Here is a 19,011-nt window from a genome sequence, read left to right as displayed (position 1 = left end):
TCTAGCTAGACACTTCCACATTTTTCAAATTTGAACTTCATGTTATATCCTCTGCTGCCAGTACAATCAGCAGAGCACATACCTGACCCCTAAAGCAAACTTGAGCTGGCTCCTCATCGTGTTGAACCAGATCAGGATACTGCACAGCCATTATGTTACTCGGATCATGCTAAGAGTCTCACTCCTACATCATTACCAGCCAGAACTCTTACACTATCTGGGTCAACATGTGTCACCAATGAGTCAGCAGAGTCACAGCTGTACTTACAGACACCTTATTCTGTCTCATTCGAAGGGCTGACCAAATCACCAGTCTGTCCCCAGAGACCAACACCAGATTCAATTGTTGAGTCAAATTTATTTGGTTCTACAGTTGTTAACCTAAAATGTTCTATTATTTCAGTTCTTAGCATGGTAGATGAACAGGCAGAGGGGGAGCAAGTTAAAGATGTTATTATTCCTACTGAGCAGATTGCTGCCTCTGCTACTGGTATTGGTGCTATTGTTTCTCCTACTGGTGGTGCTGATGCTAGTACTGTTGCTTCTACAGCTGCTAGTAATACTGCTCCCAGTATTGTTACTTCCACTACTACACCTGAAGTGGAAGATGAAATCATAGTGGATCCTCCTGTTCTTAAAAAGGTAATTGACAATATTGTCAAGGATGTTCTACTTGATGAACCTGTCACTGAACCAAAGGGTGACATTACGTCTGCTGCTACTACCGATGCACAATATGTTATCATGGAAGCTGATACAAGTGCTACTTTTCCATCTGATGTTATCCTGGATGCTGGTAAAAGTGCTACTTTTCCATCAGATTCTGGTTCAGAGGATGATATTGTTCTGGAGGGTCCTGATTTTGTTAATGCTGGCTATGTTGGCTATGTTCCCACAGAACCAACGGTGGATACTGATGCTACTACTGGAGATGCTGCACAGTTACTCACCGATGCTACTGGTTCTACGGAACCCGTTATGGATGCTGGTACCTCTGCTATTGCCACTACTGACTCTTCTCAGGCTACTGTTTCTGCTGAGAAGAAACCCTATGTGTGCCAGGTGCCAGATCCTGATGAAGTTGTCCCTAACTTCATCTATCGGGGAGCATCTATCACTCCCAGAGTTGCTCTGCTGGTGGATCAGCTAACTTTTGATCCTCAAACTGCCATAGTATCAGCCAGCAAATTGCCTCGCGAGGAGCTGACTGAACTATTGTCTCAGCTTGACCAACCAGCTAGAGAAGAAGTTTATGAGAGGCTGGCTACTTTAGAACAGATAAACGAGCCACCATTTTATCATTATTTTGGCATGGCTCCAGCTGCTTCTCCATGGCCTGGTACATGGAGGCTTCTCAAATTCATCAGGGATCCCTCTACTGGTAAATATGTTATGCAAAATATTCCTGATTCGCCAGTACCTTCTGATTCATCAGCTTCTTCCTCATCATCTTCTTCTTCTGATGGTGATGCTGATAAAGGTACTGGTAAGGATGAACCAGCCACTCATGATAATGTGACTGGTTCCAAAGAAAAACCAGTGGATCTCACAGATGATACTGATCTTCATGCTGACAAGGATACTAGTGGTTCTAAGCCTTCGGGTGAAGGTAAAAATGATGGTGATCATGGTGACGAGTCAGCTCCTGACCTTCCACCTCCACCACCCCACATAAGTACTCTCGTGTCAGCTGCTTCTGACCAGCCCTCAACCAGCTATCTTAAATTTAATGCTGATGAGGTGGCTGATATTTCAACCTTCGCTGTACTTAGGACACTCAGAGAAGTTACACCAGATATCCAAAACACCATTCGCACTGCTATTGATGATAGTGTAACTCAAGCCATCCGGAATGATGGGCAAGTCACCTCTTCAAATATTGAGGCCCAGCTAGGACAAATACGTGCTTTTGCTGATCTTGCAGTATCAGCCATTGTCAAGCAACTGGAAGGGGAGGAGGAATTAAAGAAGCGAATCCTTTCTCACAATGAGTACATGGAGGACATTGCTAGCCTTAAAGCTGATTTGGAGGCTGCCAATCGTAGAGTCCTGTTTCTTAATGAAGAAAATGCTGTTCTGCATGAGAGATTGGAATCGCAGGAACAACAAATGGCTAACATGATTCCTGTCTCTGCCTATGTTTAAATGGTGGAGAATATGCAACGCCTGGCTGCTCTATAGGGTGATGTTAGGGCTATGGTTGAACAGATGGCCATGGGTGTTGTAAGGAATGAAGTTAGATCCTCTAACCTTCTCCTTAGACAATTTGGTGTGGATCCTGGTGCCCATCTCACTCCTGAAGTTGCTGATTGGAACAATTTTGCTTTCTCTGTTCCCAACTCAGATAGTGATCTTGATGTACAAGTCTCCCCTGTTCTTTCTCCTGCCCCTGCTGATGACAAAAAGGGGGAGAAGAAGAAATCTAAGAGTAAATCTAAAAAGAGAAAACAATCAGAGGGGGAGCATGAGCATGAAAAGGCTCCTAAACAACCAAGGAGGGATGGTGATGGTGAAGGTCAAGACTTTGGCACTAAGCCCAGCAACGCTCATACTGAAACTGGTGTACAGGCAGCTGGTGGATCTCAACCCAGTGAGTCTGTCACATCAGTGGATGATATTGGTTCTGGCAGTAAGCCCAGTGATGTTTCTGATATGGCTGTTGCTAAAGCTCTTCTTGTCTCTCAGTCTATTGAAAGGAAAATGAAAAGAAAACTTGAGAGATATCAGAAGAGACAGCAAGACTTAAATGATGCCTTCAATGTCAAATGGGATGCCTATGTTGCTCTTAAATGCCACAGAATTGATCATAGGAGATGGCTGACCCAACAAAAGAAGGACATTGATGATGACCTGACTGGCATTGATCTCTACAAAAAGGAAGCACGAAAAAGAAATGCCAAGTTCATGATCAAATACGACAAAAAGAGGGCAAAGTTGTATGCTGAGCGTGCAGACAGAATTAAACGAATGACTCCAGAAGAAATGAAAGATTATCTTGCATCTACTGGATCAGGGGGAGGAGTTAGAGCTTATATTTTTATGAAATGGTTAGATGCTGTATTAGAAACCATCTCATCTCCTCGACCAACATCCACTGCTCAGCCAGCTACACAGCAACAACCAGCAGAAACACTCAATCTTGATGTTGATGATACTCAGGGGGAGCATCTTGCTATTGTTCCCTATCTGTCTCCACAAGAACCAGTATCAACACAAGAACCATCAGCTGAACCCAAGCCTATTGACAAACAAAGGGTGAAATCCACTCCAAGGGATAACCAGCCCCTCAGGAAAGGACCCCTATTTGAGGCAGCTGATGAAGATACTGTGACAGTTGTGCCAGCTGATACTAATCAATTAGCTGGTACTAAAGACTCAGCAAGGAGTGCTGAGAAAGAAAACCCAGCCAGAAGTGTGCTGCTGGGTGTCACAAGCGTTGAAGACCCAGCCAAGGTGGTTGAGCTGGGTGCAAAACCAGATGATGATACGGTTGATCCTGCTGACTTTACTGTCTGGGGTAGAGAAGATCACTTATTTGTTCAATCTCCTATCTCTCCTCGGACTCTCACTTATTTTAATAGAACAAAGGATAACCGTGTCAATCAATTCTCAGTATGTTCATCTGGCATAGATGAATCAAACATGTATCCTCCATCTTCCCCTAAACGTCATGGTAAACACAGAACCTGGGAAGATGATTCAGTTGACCATAGTGAGCCAAATCTTTTCAGAATGAATCTAGATGAAAGAGAAGTTTACAGGCTGGAGATCACTGTTCTAGAATTGCTTGAGCAAAGACAAGCAGAGCTTAATGAAAGAATATGCCAAGTCAGATTGCTGCATCATCCTCTTGATCAGCCACTCTACATCGCTGCCTTGACCTTTGGCGTTGATATTGGTGTATATTTGAATAACAGTGGTCGAAGGCTCTCCACTGATAAGGAGAAAGCTCAATTTCATGAAGCTCATCAGATGGGTATGGATCTGAAAGAGTATCAGGTTGCTCTAAGAACTGAAGATGGAAGAAAAATGATTGAAGCAGTCAGATCTCTAAAAATTAGCCACACTGATTATCTGCTAGGCTTAGTGGTGGAACAGCAAAGAAGAGAGGCTGCTAATGCTGAACTTACTGAGAGATTAAGGCTTCAGGAAATAGAAGACAAGTTGGCTGCCGATGAAAAGGAAGAGGCTGAGTCCCTCAAACTAATTCAAGCCATTGTCAAAGAACAGGATAAGGCACTTGATGAGAAGGAAGCTGCTGAGAAAGCTCCTGCTACTGCTCCTATAAAACCTGTCAGTACTATTGAAGTCCCTGATCATTATTACAGGAGCAGATATGGTGATGTAATGAATAGAAGATCAAATCTCAGCCGGATCATCAAAGTGAACAGAGGGTCAAAAAGAGCCTTCAACGTGATGAGGGAGAATAATGTTCAAGAAAGGATTAACTATGATGAGTTAAGATCCCTTGGATTTAGTGAATGGATGGAGATACTAGAGTATTTTATTGGCAAAGGTGATAGTGCCATCAAAAAGACAATTAAATCTGAACTCCAACAGCTCTTCAACAAAGCCACGAAGTTTGGGAATGCACCAGCAGTAGATGTAGAACAGGTTCTTTCTCAAAAATTTAAAAGACATCAATCTACTGGTGAAGGACCAACCGGAAGAGGCCCCATCATTCTACCTCCTTCTATCTCTGTTTTTGACCCAGCTGAGATACCTATTCTGTTCTATGAATCCTGGAGAATCAAACAAGAGGAGCTATCTGAAGAAGAACAGGACAAAGATAAAGATAGATAGTCTCCTATATGCTTAAATTGAATCTTTTGACTAACTCACTTTTCATTCTTTTATCAATGTATTTAATGTATATATATCCTGTTGTAATGAAAGTGAAATGAGTTTATCTTCAAAATCATATCGAATTATAAGATATAGATAACTCAGCAAAAGATCCGAAAAGAAACTTAAAAAGGGACAATCTCACTGCATATTCTTATTTGTTCCCTTGTTGCTGGCTTAAGTGTTTTCTCTATATGTCATAGGTTTTGTCATCATCAAATAGGGGGAGATTGTTAAGTCCCCAAAATAATTAAGGATTTAATTATGACAAAACTGTAATTTATTTACACTAAAATGTTATGTGCAGCCAGCACAATTTTGTTTATGTTGTTTATGTACAGTCAGCTAATATAGCTGTGTCGAGTGTGTAGTATGCTGGCTGTTCTACCAGCACAAGGTAGAATGTATTCTTCGAATCAGCACAGGATGAGTACTCAGCTAATTAAGAATATCAAGTGACTCAGCATATGAAGAACCAGTAGATCTGGATAGCAGCATACAACACAAGACAACCATGCTCCATTACAAGCATGGTAGTTTCCCAGAATGGTCTACATCAACGCACTATTCAACAGAAGTCGAAGACAAAGTTGAACAGAAAAGGACAGGAGTCGGCGGCTGACAAGTGACCTTATAAGACCACGTGGGAATGCAGAAGTGGAACGCATGTGCAGACATGTGTTATACTTTATTCATACCTAGGGAACACAACATTCCATTTGTTTAAATCAAATGGTAGTGCCAAACCGAATTGGTGTGTTCCTGCAAATAGCTACCTAAGAGGAAAGAAGGAGAGCACGCCTTCTGACACAATTGTCCCCACAAGTACAAGGCATCCAATGTACTAGTGGACAATAGATTAATTACACGGACAATAGGACTACTATATATTGTTGTATTCACTGTTGTATCAACTGGTGGTGTGGGTTTCATTATTTAGAGTCCTAAACGTGTAATAGCTTTTAGTTTACCTCTTAGCTATAATCTAGGTATTCTGTATCAACCAACTATCATTCCGCCAAGGATAGTTGTAATTCTTTGTGATTCAATCAATAAAGAATAACCGTTGAAAATTACCTGTGACTCTATCTAATTTGCATGCTTGAATACATAATCGAGTTTAACTGTTTAGTTAATTGAAAAGTAATTGTATTCACCCCCCCTCTACAATACTCCTGTTGTTATTAAGGGACCAACAATATTCTTATATGCATCTTGTTAATGTCAGTTACCAGGTGTTCACCATATGAATGATTTTTATCTCTATGTATGGGATGTATATTGAAATATAAAATCTTGTGGTCTATTATTACGATTTGATAAATATATAGGTTAAACCTGTAACTCACCAACATTTTTGTTGACATTTAAAGCATGTTTATTCTCAGGTGATTATTAAGAGCTTTCGTTGTTGCATGCTAAAATATGGACAAGATTCGGTGTCAACATGATTGTATAATATTGTTTAAAACTGCATTCGAGATTTACTTTGTTGTAACATATTAATATTGTAAACCAATATGTATTGATAGTGTGTAAGTGTGATATTTTTAGATTATCATTTCTTGATAATCTAGGTGGTGTCTTTTTAACTTTGTCGATAAAATAAAGGTTATGGTTTGTTTTAAAAACGAATGCAGTCTTTGAAAAACGTCTCATGTAGAGGTCAAAACCTCGCAAAGAGATCAGCTAATATGAAACGTTTATAATCGATATGAACTGGACATTTCAGTTGGTATCCGAGCGTTGGTCTTAGAGAACCAGGAAATTTGTATTAGTGTGTCTTATCGAGTTTGTTAGGATGCATTAGTGAGTCTGGACTTCGACCGTGTTTTCTTTAAAAATGATTGCTTAATATTTTTGTTGGAAACTACAAATTGTAACATGTAAATATTATGTGATATATTAATCTCTTAACGTATTTGATATTGTGTGATAGATGTCTACCTTTAGTACAAATCCCATCAACTCACTTAATAATAATGAAGAGTCGAATATATTTTGGGAAGATTCACAAATTCCCGAAGAGGAACCGGAAGAGGAGGAACCGGAAGAAGAGGAACCGGAAGAGGAGGAACCGGAAGAAGAGGAACTGGAAGAAGAAGAGGTTTCGGAGGAAGAAATATTGATACCTACAGTAAATCGATTAAATAAAAGAAAATCCTCAACCAACGGACCAAAGTTAATAATGGTCAATGGTGTTTCCGCCGAGGAAGCAAAATATTAGGAAGATTACCAATTTTCCGATGAATAGGATCCCGATGAGGATTCCGATGATGTTATAGAAATTACCTCTACCCAATTTAATAAAGCAAAAGAAAATAATAAGTGAAAATGTGTAAAAATAGAGAAACTGATTCCAACCCCGATGAACTTTATATGTATCGGCAACATCCGTATTTCCTAAATTGTAACAATAACCCGGGAACCTCTAAACCACTAGGTTTTTCTAAACCATTGTGGAAAACGACAGCTCGTATTAGGGGAGCACCATATATCCATAGGAAATTAACAAAACGAACCAAGTCCGAAGAAGAAGAAACGAGTGAGTCGGATTAAAGAGTTGTAATCATGTTGTGTAATATATGTAATATAGTGTGCTTGCGCTTTTATGATAAATGTAAAAATTGCTTGTATTGTTTGTTAATTATCTTTTATGAATCTAACCCTCGTCTATTTTTACAGTATAAAAACACAAAATGGACGTTAAGGATAGACGACCAAATATTTTAGAAGACCTACCAGGGGATATGATTGATGAAATCTTATCTAGAGTCGGTCAGAATTCATCGGCACAATTAGTTATGGCGAAATTAACTTGTCAAACATTTGAAAGACTTTCCAGAAATACCTTAGTTTATAAAAGGCTTTCCTTTGATAGGTGGGGTATATCACATTGGGGAGACCGTAAGTTACACCGTGTTTTCTTTAAAACGTTAAATGCGGGGAACCCAAATGCAATTTTACGTTACGGGTTATGAACCTATTTTGACTCAACATATCCCAACATAGGATTTCGTGAATTAGAAAGAGCTTCTAACATGCAACATAAAGAAGCATGTTATGCTTACGGGTTAGTGATGTTCGCTTCTCACCAAAGTGAGAAAAAGAACATCAGATTACAACTATTAAATGAAACATTCCCACAAGTGACGGACTCAGTAGTTGGGGTGAGAAACAAGGTTTTTAGATTGTTACGAGGCTGTTGGGAATTACGTAACCCTCGTCCTTTTGACGACATTACAACATGTTGTCTAGCCAACGGTCATAACGGTTACTTCCCACAAGACCAAGGATGTGAAGTCGTCTTAGTAAAACCAGAATACATGACTTGTTTCTGGACTTATGAATTGCGTGTTTTTATTGCCTTTGCTGAACGACTTGCGTATTAACTAGATTTATCTTCAAAACTGTCTTGTATCAAAGTGTGCTATATTTCATGTTATATGTAATATAGCGGAATTGTAAGTTTGAAGAATATTTGAATGTGATATATTATTATAATCAGTTTTTCATATGGAATTGTAGTAGTTGAATTGTATATTAGCTACTAAGTATGAACTTAACGGGTAGGTAGTACCCGAATTTAAACTTATAAAACGCTAATATGAAGAAAAAGCTTTTATAAATGAGTTCATATTATGCTACGAAATACTATTGACTACTCTTAATATTCTGTATGATTAACTCGATTCAGTTGGCTATTTTGAAGGAAATGGCACCGACTACTCGACACACCATGAATATGAGCGAAGAGGAATTTCGTACCTTTCTTGCTGCAAACATAGCCGCAGTACAGGCTGTACTACATACCAACAATAACTCTGAATCTAGCAATGCAGCTAATGGCATAAGAAATCGTGTAGGATGCTCCTACAAAGAATTCACTTCCTGCTCCTACAAAGAATTCACTGCCTGCAAACCTTTGGAATTTGATGGAACCGAAGGACCAATTGGATTGAAATGGTGGACCGAGAAGGTCGAATCAGTGTTTGCCATAAGTAAGTGTACTGAAGAGGACAAAGTTAAGTACGCTACGCATACCTTCACAGGTACTGCGTTAACGTGGTGGAACACCTATCTGGAACAGGTAGGACAAAATGCTGCTTACGCACTATCGTGGTCGGCATTCAAGCAATTGATGAACGAGAAATACCGTCCTAGAAATGAGGTCAATAAGCTCAAGGTAGAGCTTAGAGAGTTACGAACACAAGGGTTCGACATTACCACGTATGAACGACGATTCACAGAGTTGTGCATAATGTGTCCGGGAGAGTTCGAAGATGAAGAAAAGAAGATCGACGCGTTTGTAAAAGGGTTACCAGTAAGGATTCAAGAAGATGTGAGTTCACACGAGCCCGCTTCCATACAAAAGGCAAGTCGAATGGCTCATAAACTCATAAATCAGATTGAGGGAAGAATTAAAGAGCAGGCGGCCGAAGAAGCCAACACGAAACAACTCAAGAGGAAGTGGGAGGAAAACGGTGACAAGAGTCACCAGTACAACAACAATAACAATTACAACCACAATCGCAACAACTATCCCAACAATCGCAACAACAATCGCAATAATAACCGCAATCCTAACAACAACTACAACAAACGTCCCAACAACAACAACAACTACAACAACCGTTTCAACAACAATAACAATCCCAACAACAACCTCAATAACAACAACGACAACAAAAACCAAAATCAGCCATGTCATAGGTGTGAAGAAAATCACCCGGGGTTTTGCACGACATTTTGCAACAGGTGTAAAAGAAATGGTCATAGCGCGATAAAGTGTGAGGTCTACGGACCAAGGTTTAACAGAACTAAAGGAACAAATAGTGTCGGAACAAGTAATGCCGGAACGAATAGTGTCGGAGCAAGTAATACCAATGCTGTTTGTTATAAATGTGGAAAACCAGGCCACATTATCAGAAATTGCCCGAATCAGGGGAATACTAATGGGCAGGGCCGTGGAAGAGTTTTCAATATTAATGCGGCAGAAGCACAGGAAGACCCGGAGCTTGTTACGGGTACGTTTCTTATTGACGATAAATCTGCTTATGTTTTATTTGATTCGGGTGCGGATAGAAGCTATACGAGTAGAGATTTTTGTGCTAAATTAAATTGCCCATTGACGCCTTTGGATAATAAATTTTTACTCGAATTAGCAAACGGTAAATTAATTTCAGCAGATAATATATGTTGGGATAGAGAAATTAAACTGGGGGGATGAAACGTTTAAGATTGATTTAATACCAGTCGAGTTAAGGAGTTTTGATGTAATAATTGGCATGGACTGGTTGAAAAAGGTGAGAGCAGAGGTCGTTTGTTACAAAAATGCGATTCGCATTAGGCGTGAAAAAGGAAAACCTTTAATGGTGTACGGAGAAAAGAACAACGCGAAATTAAATCTTATTAGAAGTTTGAAGGCGCAAAAACTAATAAGAAAAGGTTGTTACGTCATTCTAGCACACATCGAGGAAGTTAAACCTGAAGAAAAGAACATCAGTGATGTTCCCGTCGCAAAAGAATTTCCCGATGTATTTCCGAAAGAATTACCGGGATTACCCCCACATCGATCCGTTGAATTTTAAATAGACCTTGTACCAGGAGCTGCACCAATAGCTCGTGCTCCATACAGACTCGCACCCAGCGAAATGAAAGAATTACAAAGTCAGTTACAGGAACTTTTAGAGCGTGGTTTCATTCGACCAAGTACATCACCATGGGGAGCTCCTGTTCTGTTTGTCAAGAAGAAAGATGGTACATTCAGGTTGTGTATCGACTACCGAGAGTTGAATAAACTTACCATCAAGAACCGTTACCCATTACCGACAATCGACGACTTATTTAATCAACTACAAGGCTCGTTGGTTTATTCGAAGATCGATTTACGTTCTGGATATCACCAAATGCGGATGAAGGAGGTTGACATTCCGAAGGCTGCTTTTAGGACGCGTTACGGTCATTACGAGTTTATGGTTATGCCATTTGGAATGACTAACGCACCAGCTGTGTTCATGGACCTCATGAACCGAGTGTATGGGCCATATCTTGACAAGTTTGTCATTGTTTTCATCGATGACATACTTATTTACTCAAAGAATGATCAAAAGCACGAAGAACATTTGAGAAAAGTGCTAGAGTTGTTGAGAAAAGAAAAACTGTACGCTAAGTTTTCAAAGTGTGCATTTTGGTTGGAAGAAGTTCAATTACTCGGTTACATAGTGAACAAAGAAGGTATTCAGGTGGATCCAGCAAAGATTGAAACCGTTGAAAAGTGGGAAACCCCGAAAACTCTGAAACACATACGCCAATTTTTAGGGCTGGCTGGTTATTACAGGAGATTCATCCAAGTTTTTTCCAAAATAGCAAAACCCTTGACTGCATTAACGCATAAAGGGAAGAAATTTGAATGGAATGATGAACAAGAGAAAGTGTTTCAATTGTTAAAGAAAAAGTTAAATACGGCACCTATATTGTCATTACCTGAAGGGAATGATGATTTTGTAATATATTGTGACACCTCAAAGCAAGGTCTCGGTTGTGTATTAATGCAACGAACGAAGGTAATTGCTTATGTGTCTAGATAATTGAAGATTCACGAGCAGAATTATACGACGCATGAATTAGAATTAGGCGCGGTTGTTTTTGCATTAAAGACTTGGAGGCACTACTTATATGGGGTCAAAAGTATTATATATACTGACCACAAAAGTCTTCAACACATATTTAATCAGAAACAACTGAACATGAGGCAGCGCAGGTGGATTGAATTGTTGAAAGATTACGACTTTGAGATTCGTTACCACCCAGGGAAGGCAAATGTGGTAGCCGACGCCTTGAGCAGAAAATACAGAGAACCCATTCGAGTAAAAGCTATGAATATAATGATTCACATTAACCTTAGTACTCAAATAAAGGAGGCGCAACAAGGAGTTTTAAAAGAGGGAAATTTAAAGGATGAAATACTCAAAGGATCGGAGAAGCATCTTAATATTCGAGAAGACGGAACCCAGTATAGGGCTGAAAGAATTTGGGTACCAAAATTTGGAGATATGAGAGAAACGGTACTTAGAGAAGCTCATAAAACCAGATACTCAATACATCCTGGAGCGGGGAAGATGTACAAGGATCTCAAGAAACATTTTTGGTGGCCGAGTCTGAAAGCCGATGTTGCTAAATACGTAGGAGAATGTTTGATGTGTTCTAAGGTCAAAGCTGAGCATCAGAAACCATCAGGTCTACTTCAACAACCCGAAATTCCAGAATGGAAATGGGAAAACATTACCATGGATTTCATCACTAAATTGCCAAGGACTGCAAGTGGTTTTGATACTATTTAGGTAATAGTTGATCGTCTCACCAAATCAGCACATTTCCTACCAATAATAGAAGATGAAAAGATGGAGAAGTTAGCACGACTGTATTTGAAGGAAGTCATCTCCAGACATGGAATACCAATCTCTATTATCTCTGATAGGGATGACAGATTTATTTCAAGATTCTGGCAGACATTACAGCAAGCATTAGGAACTCGTCTAGACATGAATACTACCTATCATCCACAAACTGATGGGCAGAGCGAAAGGACGATACAAATGCTTGAAGACATGCTACGAGCATGTGTTATTGATTTCGGAAACAGTTGGGATCGACACCTGCCATTAGCAGAATTTTCCTACAACAACAGCTATCATTAAAGCATTGAGATGGCACCATTTGAATCACTTTATGGTAGAAAGTGCAGGTCTCCGATTTGTTGGAGTGAAGTGGGGGATAGACAGATTACGGGTCCGGAGATAATACAAGAAACTACCGAGAAGATCATCTAAATTCAACAACGGTTGAAAACCGCCCAAAGTCGACAAAAGAGCTACGCTGACATTAAAAGAAAAGATATAGAATTTGAAATTGGAGAGATGGTCATGCTTAAAGTTTCACTTTGGAAAGGCGTTGTTCGATTTGGTAAACGAGGGAAATAAAATCCAAGGTATATTGGACCATTCAAGATTATTGATCGTGTCGGACCAGTAGCTTACCGACTTGAGTTACCTCAACAACTCGCGGCTGTACATAACACTTTCCACGTCTCGAATTTGAAGAAATGTTTTGCTAAAGAAGATCTCACTATTCCGTTAGACGAAATACAAATCAACGAAAAACTTCAATTCATTGAAGAACCCGTCGAAATAATGGATCGTGAGGTTAAAAGACTTAAGCAAAACAAGATACCAATTGTTAAGGTTCGATGGAATGTTCATAGAGGACCCGAGTTCACCTGGGAACGAGAAGATCAGATGAAGAAGAAATACCCGCACTTATTTCCAGAAGATACGTCAACACCTCTAACTACTTAAAATTTCGGGATGAAATTTATTTAACGGGTAGGTACTGTAGTGACCCAAACTTTTCCATGTTTATATATGTTAAATGAAATTGATATTTACATGATTAAGTGTTTCCAACATGTTAAGCAATCAAACTTGTTAAGACTTGATTAATTGAAATAGGTTTCATATAGACAATTGACCACCCAAGTTGACCAGCGATTCACGAACATTAAAACTTGTAAAAACTATATGATGACATATATATATACACACACATATATATATATATATATATATATATATATATATATATATATATATATATATATATATATATATATATAGTTAACATGATATTATGATAATTAAGTATCTCATTAGGTATTTTAACAATGAGTTATATACATAAAAATGAGACTATTGAATTAAGAAACTCGAAAACGATATATATAACGATTATCGTTATAACAACGTCTTATTAAATACATATGAATCATATTAAGATATTGATACACTATATTTAAACATGATAAATGATAAGTAAACATATCATTAAGTGTATTAACAATGAACTACATATGTAAAAACAAGACTACTAACTTAAGGATTTCGAAACGAGACATATATGTAACGACTATCGTTGTAACGACATTTAAATGTATATATATCATATTAAGATATATTAATACATCATAATATCATGATAACGTAATAATTTAACATCTCATTAGATATAATAAATAATGGGTTAACAACATTTAACAAGATCGTTAACTTAAAGGTTTCAAAACAACACTTACATGTAACGACTAACGATGACGTAACGACTCAGTTAAAATGTATATACATGTAGTGTTTTAATATGTATTCATACACTTTTGAAAGACTTTAAGACACTTATCAAAATACTTCTACTTAACAAAAATGCATATAATTACATCCTCGTTCATTATCATCAACAATTCTACTCGTATGCACTCGTATTCGTACTCGTACAATACCCAGCTTCTAAATGTATGTACTATTGGTATATACACTCCAATGATCAGCTCTTAGCAGCCCATGTGAGTCACCTAACCATGTGGGAACCATTGTTTGGCAACTAGCATAAATGATTACACAAAATTACAAACTAATGTGACCTTATATGGAGTACCTACATCACTTTTTCAATCATCACCATAAATACTTTTATTTTTCAATTTTTATGCATCAAACTAAACTCTCTCAAGTTTTCTTCCATTGTTCTAAGTGTTCTTCATCATCTTCATCAAAATCTAGCTCAATCTAGTTCATAAATCCATACATAAACCAAGTTACAAAACAACTACTCAAGAACACACCAACAACACTTCCAAGTTTGCTAGCTTACTTTCAATCTTGCAAATCCATTTCAAGTGATCATCCAATCTCAAGAAATCTTTCTTATTTAAAGTAAGATATATTTCTAATTCAAGGTAATACTCATACTCAAACTTTGATTCAATTTCTATAACTATAACAATCTTATTTCGAGTGGAAATCTTACTTGAACTTGTTTTCGTGTCATGATTTTGCTTCAAGAACTTTCAAGCAATCCAAGGATTCTTTGAAGCTAGATCTATTTTTCTCATTTCCAGTAGGTTTATCCACAAAACTTGAGGTAGTAATGATGTTCATAACATCATTCAAATCATATATATAAAACTATCTTATTCGAAGGTTTAAACTTGTAATCACTAGAACATAGTTTAGTTAATTCTAAATTTGTTCGCAAACAAAAGTTAATCCTTCTAACTTGACTTTTAAAATCAACTAGAAACATGTTCTAAATCTATATGATATGCTAACTTAATGATTTAAAATCTGAAAACACGAAAAACACCGTAAAACCGGATATACGCCGTCGTAGTAACACCGCGGGCTGTTTTGGGTTAGTTAATTAAAAACTATGATAAACTTTGATTTAAAGGTTGTTCTTCTGGAAAAATGATTTTTCTTATGAACATGAAACTATATCCAAAAATCATGGTTAAACTCAAAGTGGAAGTATGTTTTTCAAAGTGGTCATCAAGACGTCGTTCTTTCGACTGAAATAACTACCTCTTATAATATTGAATTGTAACCTGTAATTCCGACTATAAACTTATACTTTTTCTATTTATATTCATAAACTTAAGTTCAATATGAAACCATAGCAACTTGAATCACTCAAAACGGATTTAAAACGAAGAAGTTATGGGTAAAACAAGATTGGATAATTTTGCTTGTTGTAGCTACGTGAAAATTGGTAACAAATCTATATTAATCATATCCTAGCTAACTTATATTGTATAATACATATATTCTAATATATTATGTAATCTTGGGATACCATAGACACGTATACAAATGTTTTGACATATCATATCGACCCATGTATATATATTATTTGGAACAAACATAGACACTCTATATGCAGTAATGTTTGAGTTAGCTATACAGGGTTGAGGTTGATTCCAAAAATATATATACTTTGAGTTGTGATCTAGCCTGAGACGTGTATACAATGGGTCTGTGATTGATTCAAGATAATATATATCGATTTATTTCTATACATCTAACTGTGGACAACTAGTTGTAGGTTACTAACGAGGACAGCTGACTTAATAAACTCAAATCATTAAAATGTAATAAAAATGTTGTAAATATATTTTGAACATACTTTGATATATGTACATATTTGTTATAGGTTCGTGAATCGACCAGTGGCCAAGTCTTACATTCCGACGAAGTAAAAATCTGTGAAAGTGAGTTATAGCCCCACTTTTAAAATCTAATATTTTTGGGATGAGAATACATGCAGTTTTATAAATGTTTTACGAAATAGACACAAGTAATTGAAATTACATTATATGGGTGAATGATCGAAGACGACTATGCCCCTTTTGCTTGGTAGCCTAAGAATTAGTAAACCGATCTACTAATTAACGCGAATCCTAAAGATAGATCTATTGAGCCTAACGAACCCCATCCAAAGTACCGGATGCTTTAGTACTTCGAATTCATTTTTTTATCATGTCCGATGGATTTCCCGAAATGATAGGGGATATTCTTATATGCATCTTGTTAATGTCGGTTACCAGGTGTTCACCATATGAATGATTTTTATCTCTATGTATGGGATGTATATTGAAGTATGAAATCTTGTGGTCTATTATTACGATTTGATAAATATATAGGTTAAACCTATAACTCACCAACATTTTTGTTGACGTTTAAAGCATGTTTATTCTCAGGTGATTATTAAGAGCTTCCGCTGTTGCATGCTAAAATATGGACAAGATTCGGTGGCAGCATGATTGTATAATATTGTTTAAAACTGCATTCAAGATTTACTTTGTTGTAACATATTAATATTGTAAACCAATATGTATTAGTAGTGTGTAAGTGTGATATTTTTAGATTATCATTTCTTGATAATCTAGGTGGTGTCTTTTTAACCTTGTCGATAAAATAAAGGTTATGGTTTGTTTTAAAAACGAATGCAGTCTTTGAAAAACGTCTCATGTAGAGGTCAAAACCTCGCAAAGAGATCAATTAATATGAAACGTTCGATATGAACGGGACATTTCATAAGATGCTAAGGACGATCTCTCATATATCAAAAGTCAATTTAACACTCACAATAACAACAATTCTCACTAACAACTAGATGACAATACACTTAGGATTCGTTAGCCAAGAATGCCACTCGATTGACTTGGATTTACAACGCTTCGCGATCCACTCAAAGCTCTTGACTTGAATTTCATTTAGAGCCAAGGGTGGATTTCAACACAATTTCTTGAAGACCATCTTGTTACGATTTTTCCATATTAGATATTCACATGTCCACTCGACCGCTTTCCAAATCTTAAGGCCAATATCGGAAGTTTGAAATGAAGAATTACCCCGAAAGGCCTTAGAGCTATCTAAAGTCCCACACACCATATCGAACCACTTGTGAGTCTTATCCCAAACCTCTTTACTTTTCTCGCATTGGAAAAGTGCATGTTGAACCGTCTCGATTTCCTTTTCACAAATGGGGCATAGAACCGAATGAAGGTCGATTCCCCTCTTGTCAAGTTCCGACAAGACCAGGAGCCTACCTTTTAGTACCCGCCAAATAAAAATTCCTGCTTTCTTAGGAACAAAATTATTTCTTAAAGTTTCTAGACCCGTTACTCTTGAAGTAATTAATTTTGGCCGCACCAAATTCGAAAGAACCTTTGATGAGAATTTACCATTAGCGCTTAACATCCAAAGCCACCGATCTTCTTCCTCATTATAACCCGAGAATTCCATCAAAAGCCGAGATAATTCAACAAGCTCTTCACCCATTCTACCCCCCGGTTGTCGCACCCAATCCCAAACCCCGTAGTACGATGTTCCATCCCACGTTAGACGTGAGGAGACCGAAATGTTTTGTTCCCTTTCCAACCTTAAATCGATCTTTAAGAGGAATATCCAAAAGCCACGAGTGGTACTAAAAGAATGAATCTCGTCTGTTCCCGATCTTTCTCTTGAAAGAATTAGAAAATTCGATGCCAAGCCCATCTAATTGAGACCCTGTTTTCACAATATTGCTCCAAGGAGAAAGGTAAGTACAAGAATTATCCTCCCCCCCCCCCCCCCCCCAAAAAAGTAAACCACCCGAACCCCCATGAATGCTTTTGATGACCTTAACCCACAAGGAGGAAGTTTCGGTTAAAAACCTCCACCACCACTTGCCGATTAAAGCCATATTTTTAGCATGAAGAGAACTAATATCCAACCCCCCCCCCCTCGAAAGGACGCAAAACATTATCCCATTTCATGCATGATAATTTTTTACCCTCACCCGAACCCCCCCAAAAGAAAGAACGTCTTACACACTCAAGTTTTTTAAGCACGGAAGAGCGAGAAATAGTACAACGGCAAGCTATTGAGAACCGATTTAATGAGAGTCAATCTTCTACCAAATGACATCGCACGGGCTTTCCAATCCGCAAGCCTTTTTTCGATAACTGGTTTCCAATTGATCTTTTTATTCATTTTCGCACCCACGGGGAGTCCAAGATATATACAAGGAAAGGAACCGACCTTACACCCAATTAACTGCGCCGAATGGATAACCTCCGAGTGATCAAGCCCCACCCTAAATAAACTACTTTTGTGGTAGTTAATTTTTAGACCGGATGCTAGCTCAAAACATTTCAAAAGTTTCATTAGATTCACAATATTAATCATGTTCCACTTACCAAAAAATATCGTGTCGTCGGCGTATTGCAAGTACGAAATTAGAATTTTGTCTCGACCTACCTCCACACCCACAAACAATTTGGCTTGAACCGCTGCCTTTGCAAGCCAATTTAACCCTTCCACCGCAATAATGAAAAGAAAAGATGAAAGCGGGTCTCCTTGCCTCACACTCCTTTCAAGTTTAAACTCCTTAGTAGGTGAGCCATTAACCAAGATAGAGACGGATGCCGAGCTAAGACACGCAAAAATCCACTTCCGCCACTTATCCCCGAAACCCATAATTTTCATCATGTCCATGAGGAAATCCTAATTTAAAGTATCAAAAGCCTTCTCGAAATCTACTTTAAAGACAAGACTCACGATGTTTTTATTTCTTAAATAATCAATCGTCTTGTTAGCAATTAACGCACCATCCATAATATTTCGGCCTTTGATAAAGGCGCTTTGCTTAAATCCCACAAGATTCGGAATTACTTTCCTTAGACAATTAGATAATAGTTTCGAAATAATCTTATACAAGCTCCCGATAAGACTTATCAGTCGGTAATCATTAAGATCAATAGGCTCACTTTTTTTTTGGGATTAAGGTGATAAA

The 19,011-nt window shown here is 37.8% G+C and overlaps 1 protein-coding gene across 1 annotated transcript; it reads right to left on the bottom strand.

Annotated features, from left to right (window-relative positions):
- Nucleotides 1–18,059: 18,059 nt before the first annotated feature.
- Nucleotides 18,060–18,695, bottom strand: LOC139870451 (uncharacterized mitochondrial protein AtMg01250-like). Its single transcript, XM_071858257.1, has one exon. The coding sequence runs from the start codon at nt 18,693–18,695 to the stop codon at nt 18,060–18,062; it is 636 nt and encodes a 211-aa protein (XP_071714358.1).
- Between the last annotated feature and the right edge of the window lie 316 nt (nt 18,696–19,011).

Source organism: Rutidosis leptorrhynchoides, chromosome 10 (assembly GCF_046630445.1).
Source record: "Rutidosis leptorrhynchoides isolate AG116_Rl617_1_P2 chromosome 10, CSIRO_AGI_Rlap_v1, whole genome shotgun sequence".
Lineage (NCBI taxonomy): Eukaryota > Viridiplantae > Streptophyta > Magnoliopsida > Asterales > Asteraceae > Rutidosis > Rutidosis leptorrhynchoides.
Note: the sequence above shows the minus strand (reverse complement) of the source record. Positions and strands in the feature narration are given on the sequence as shown.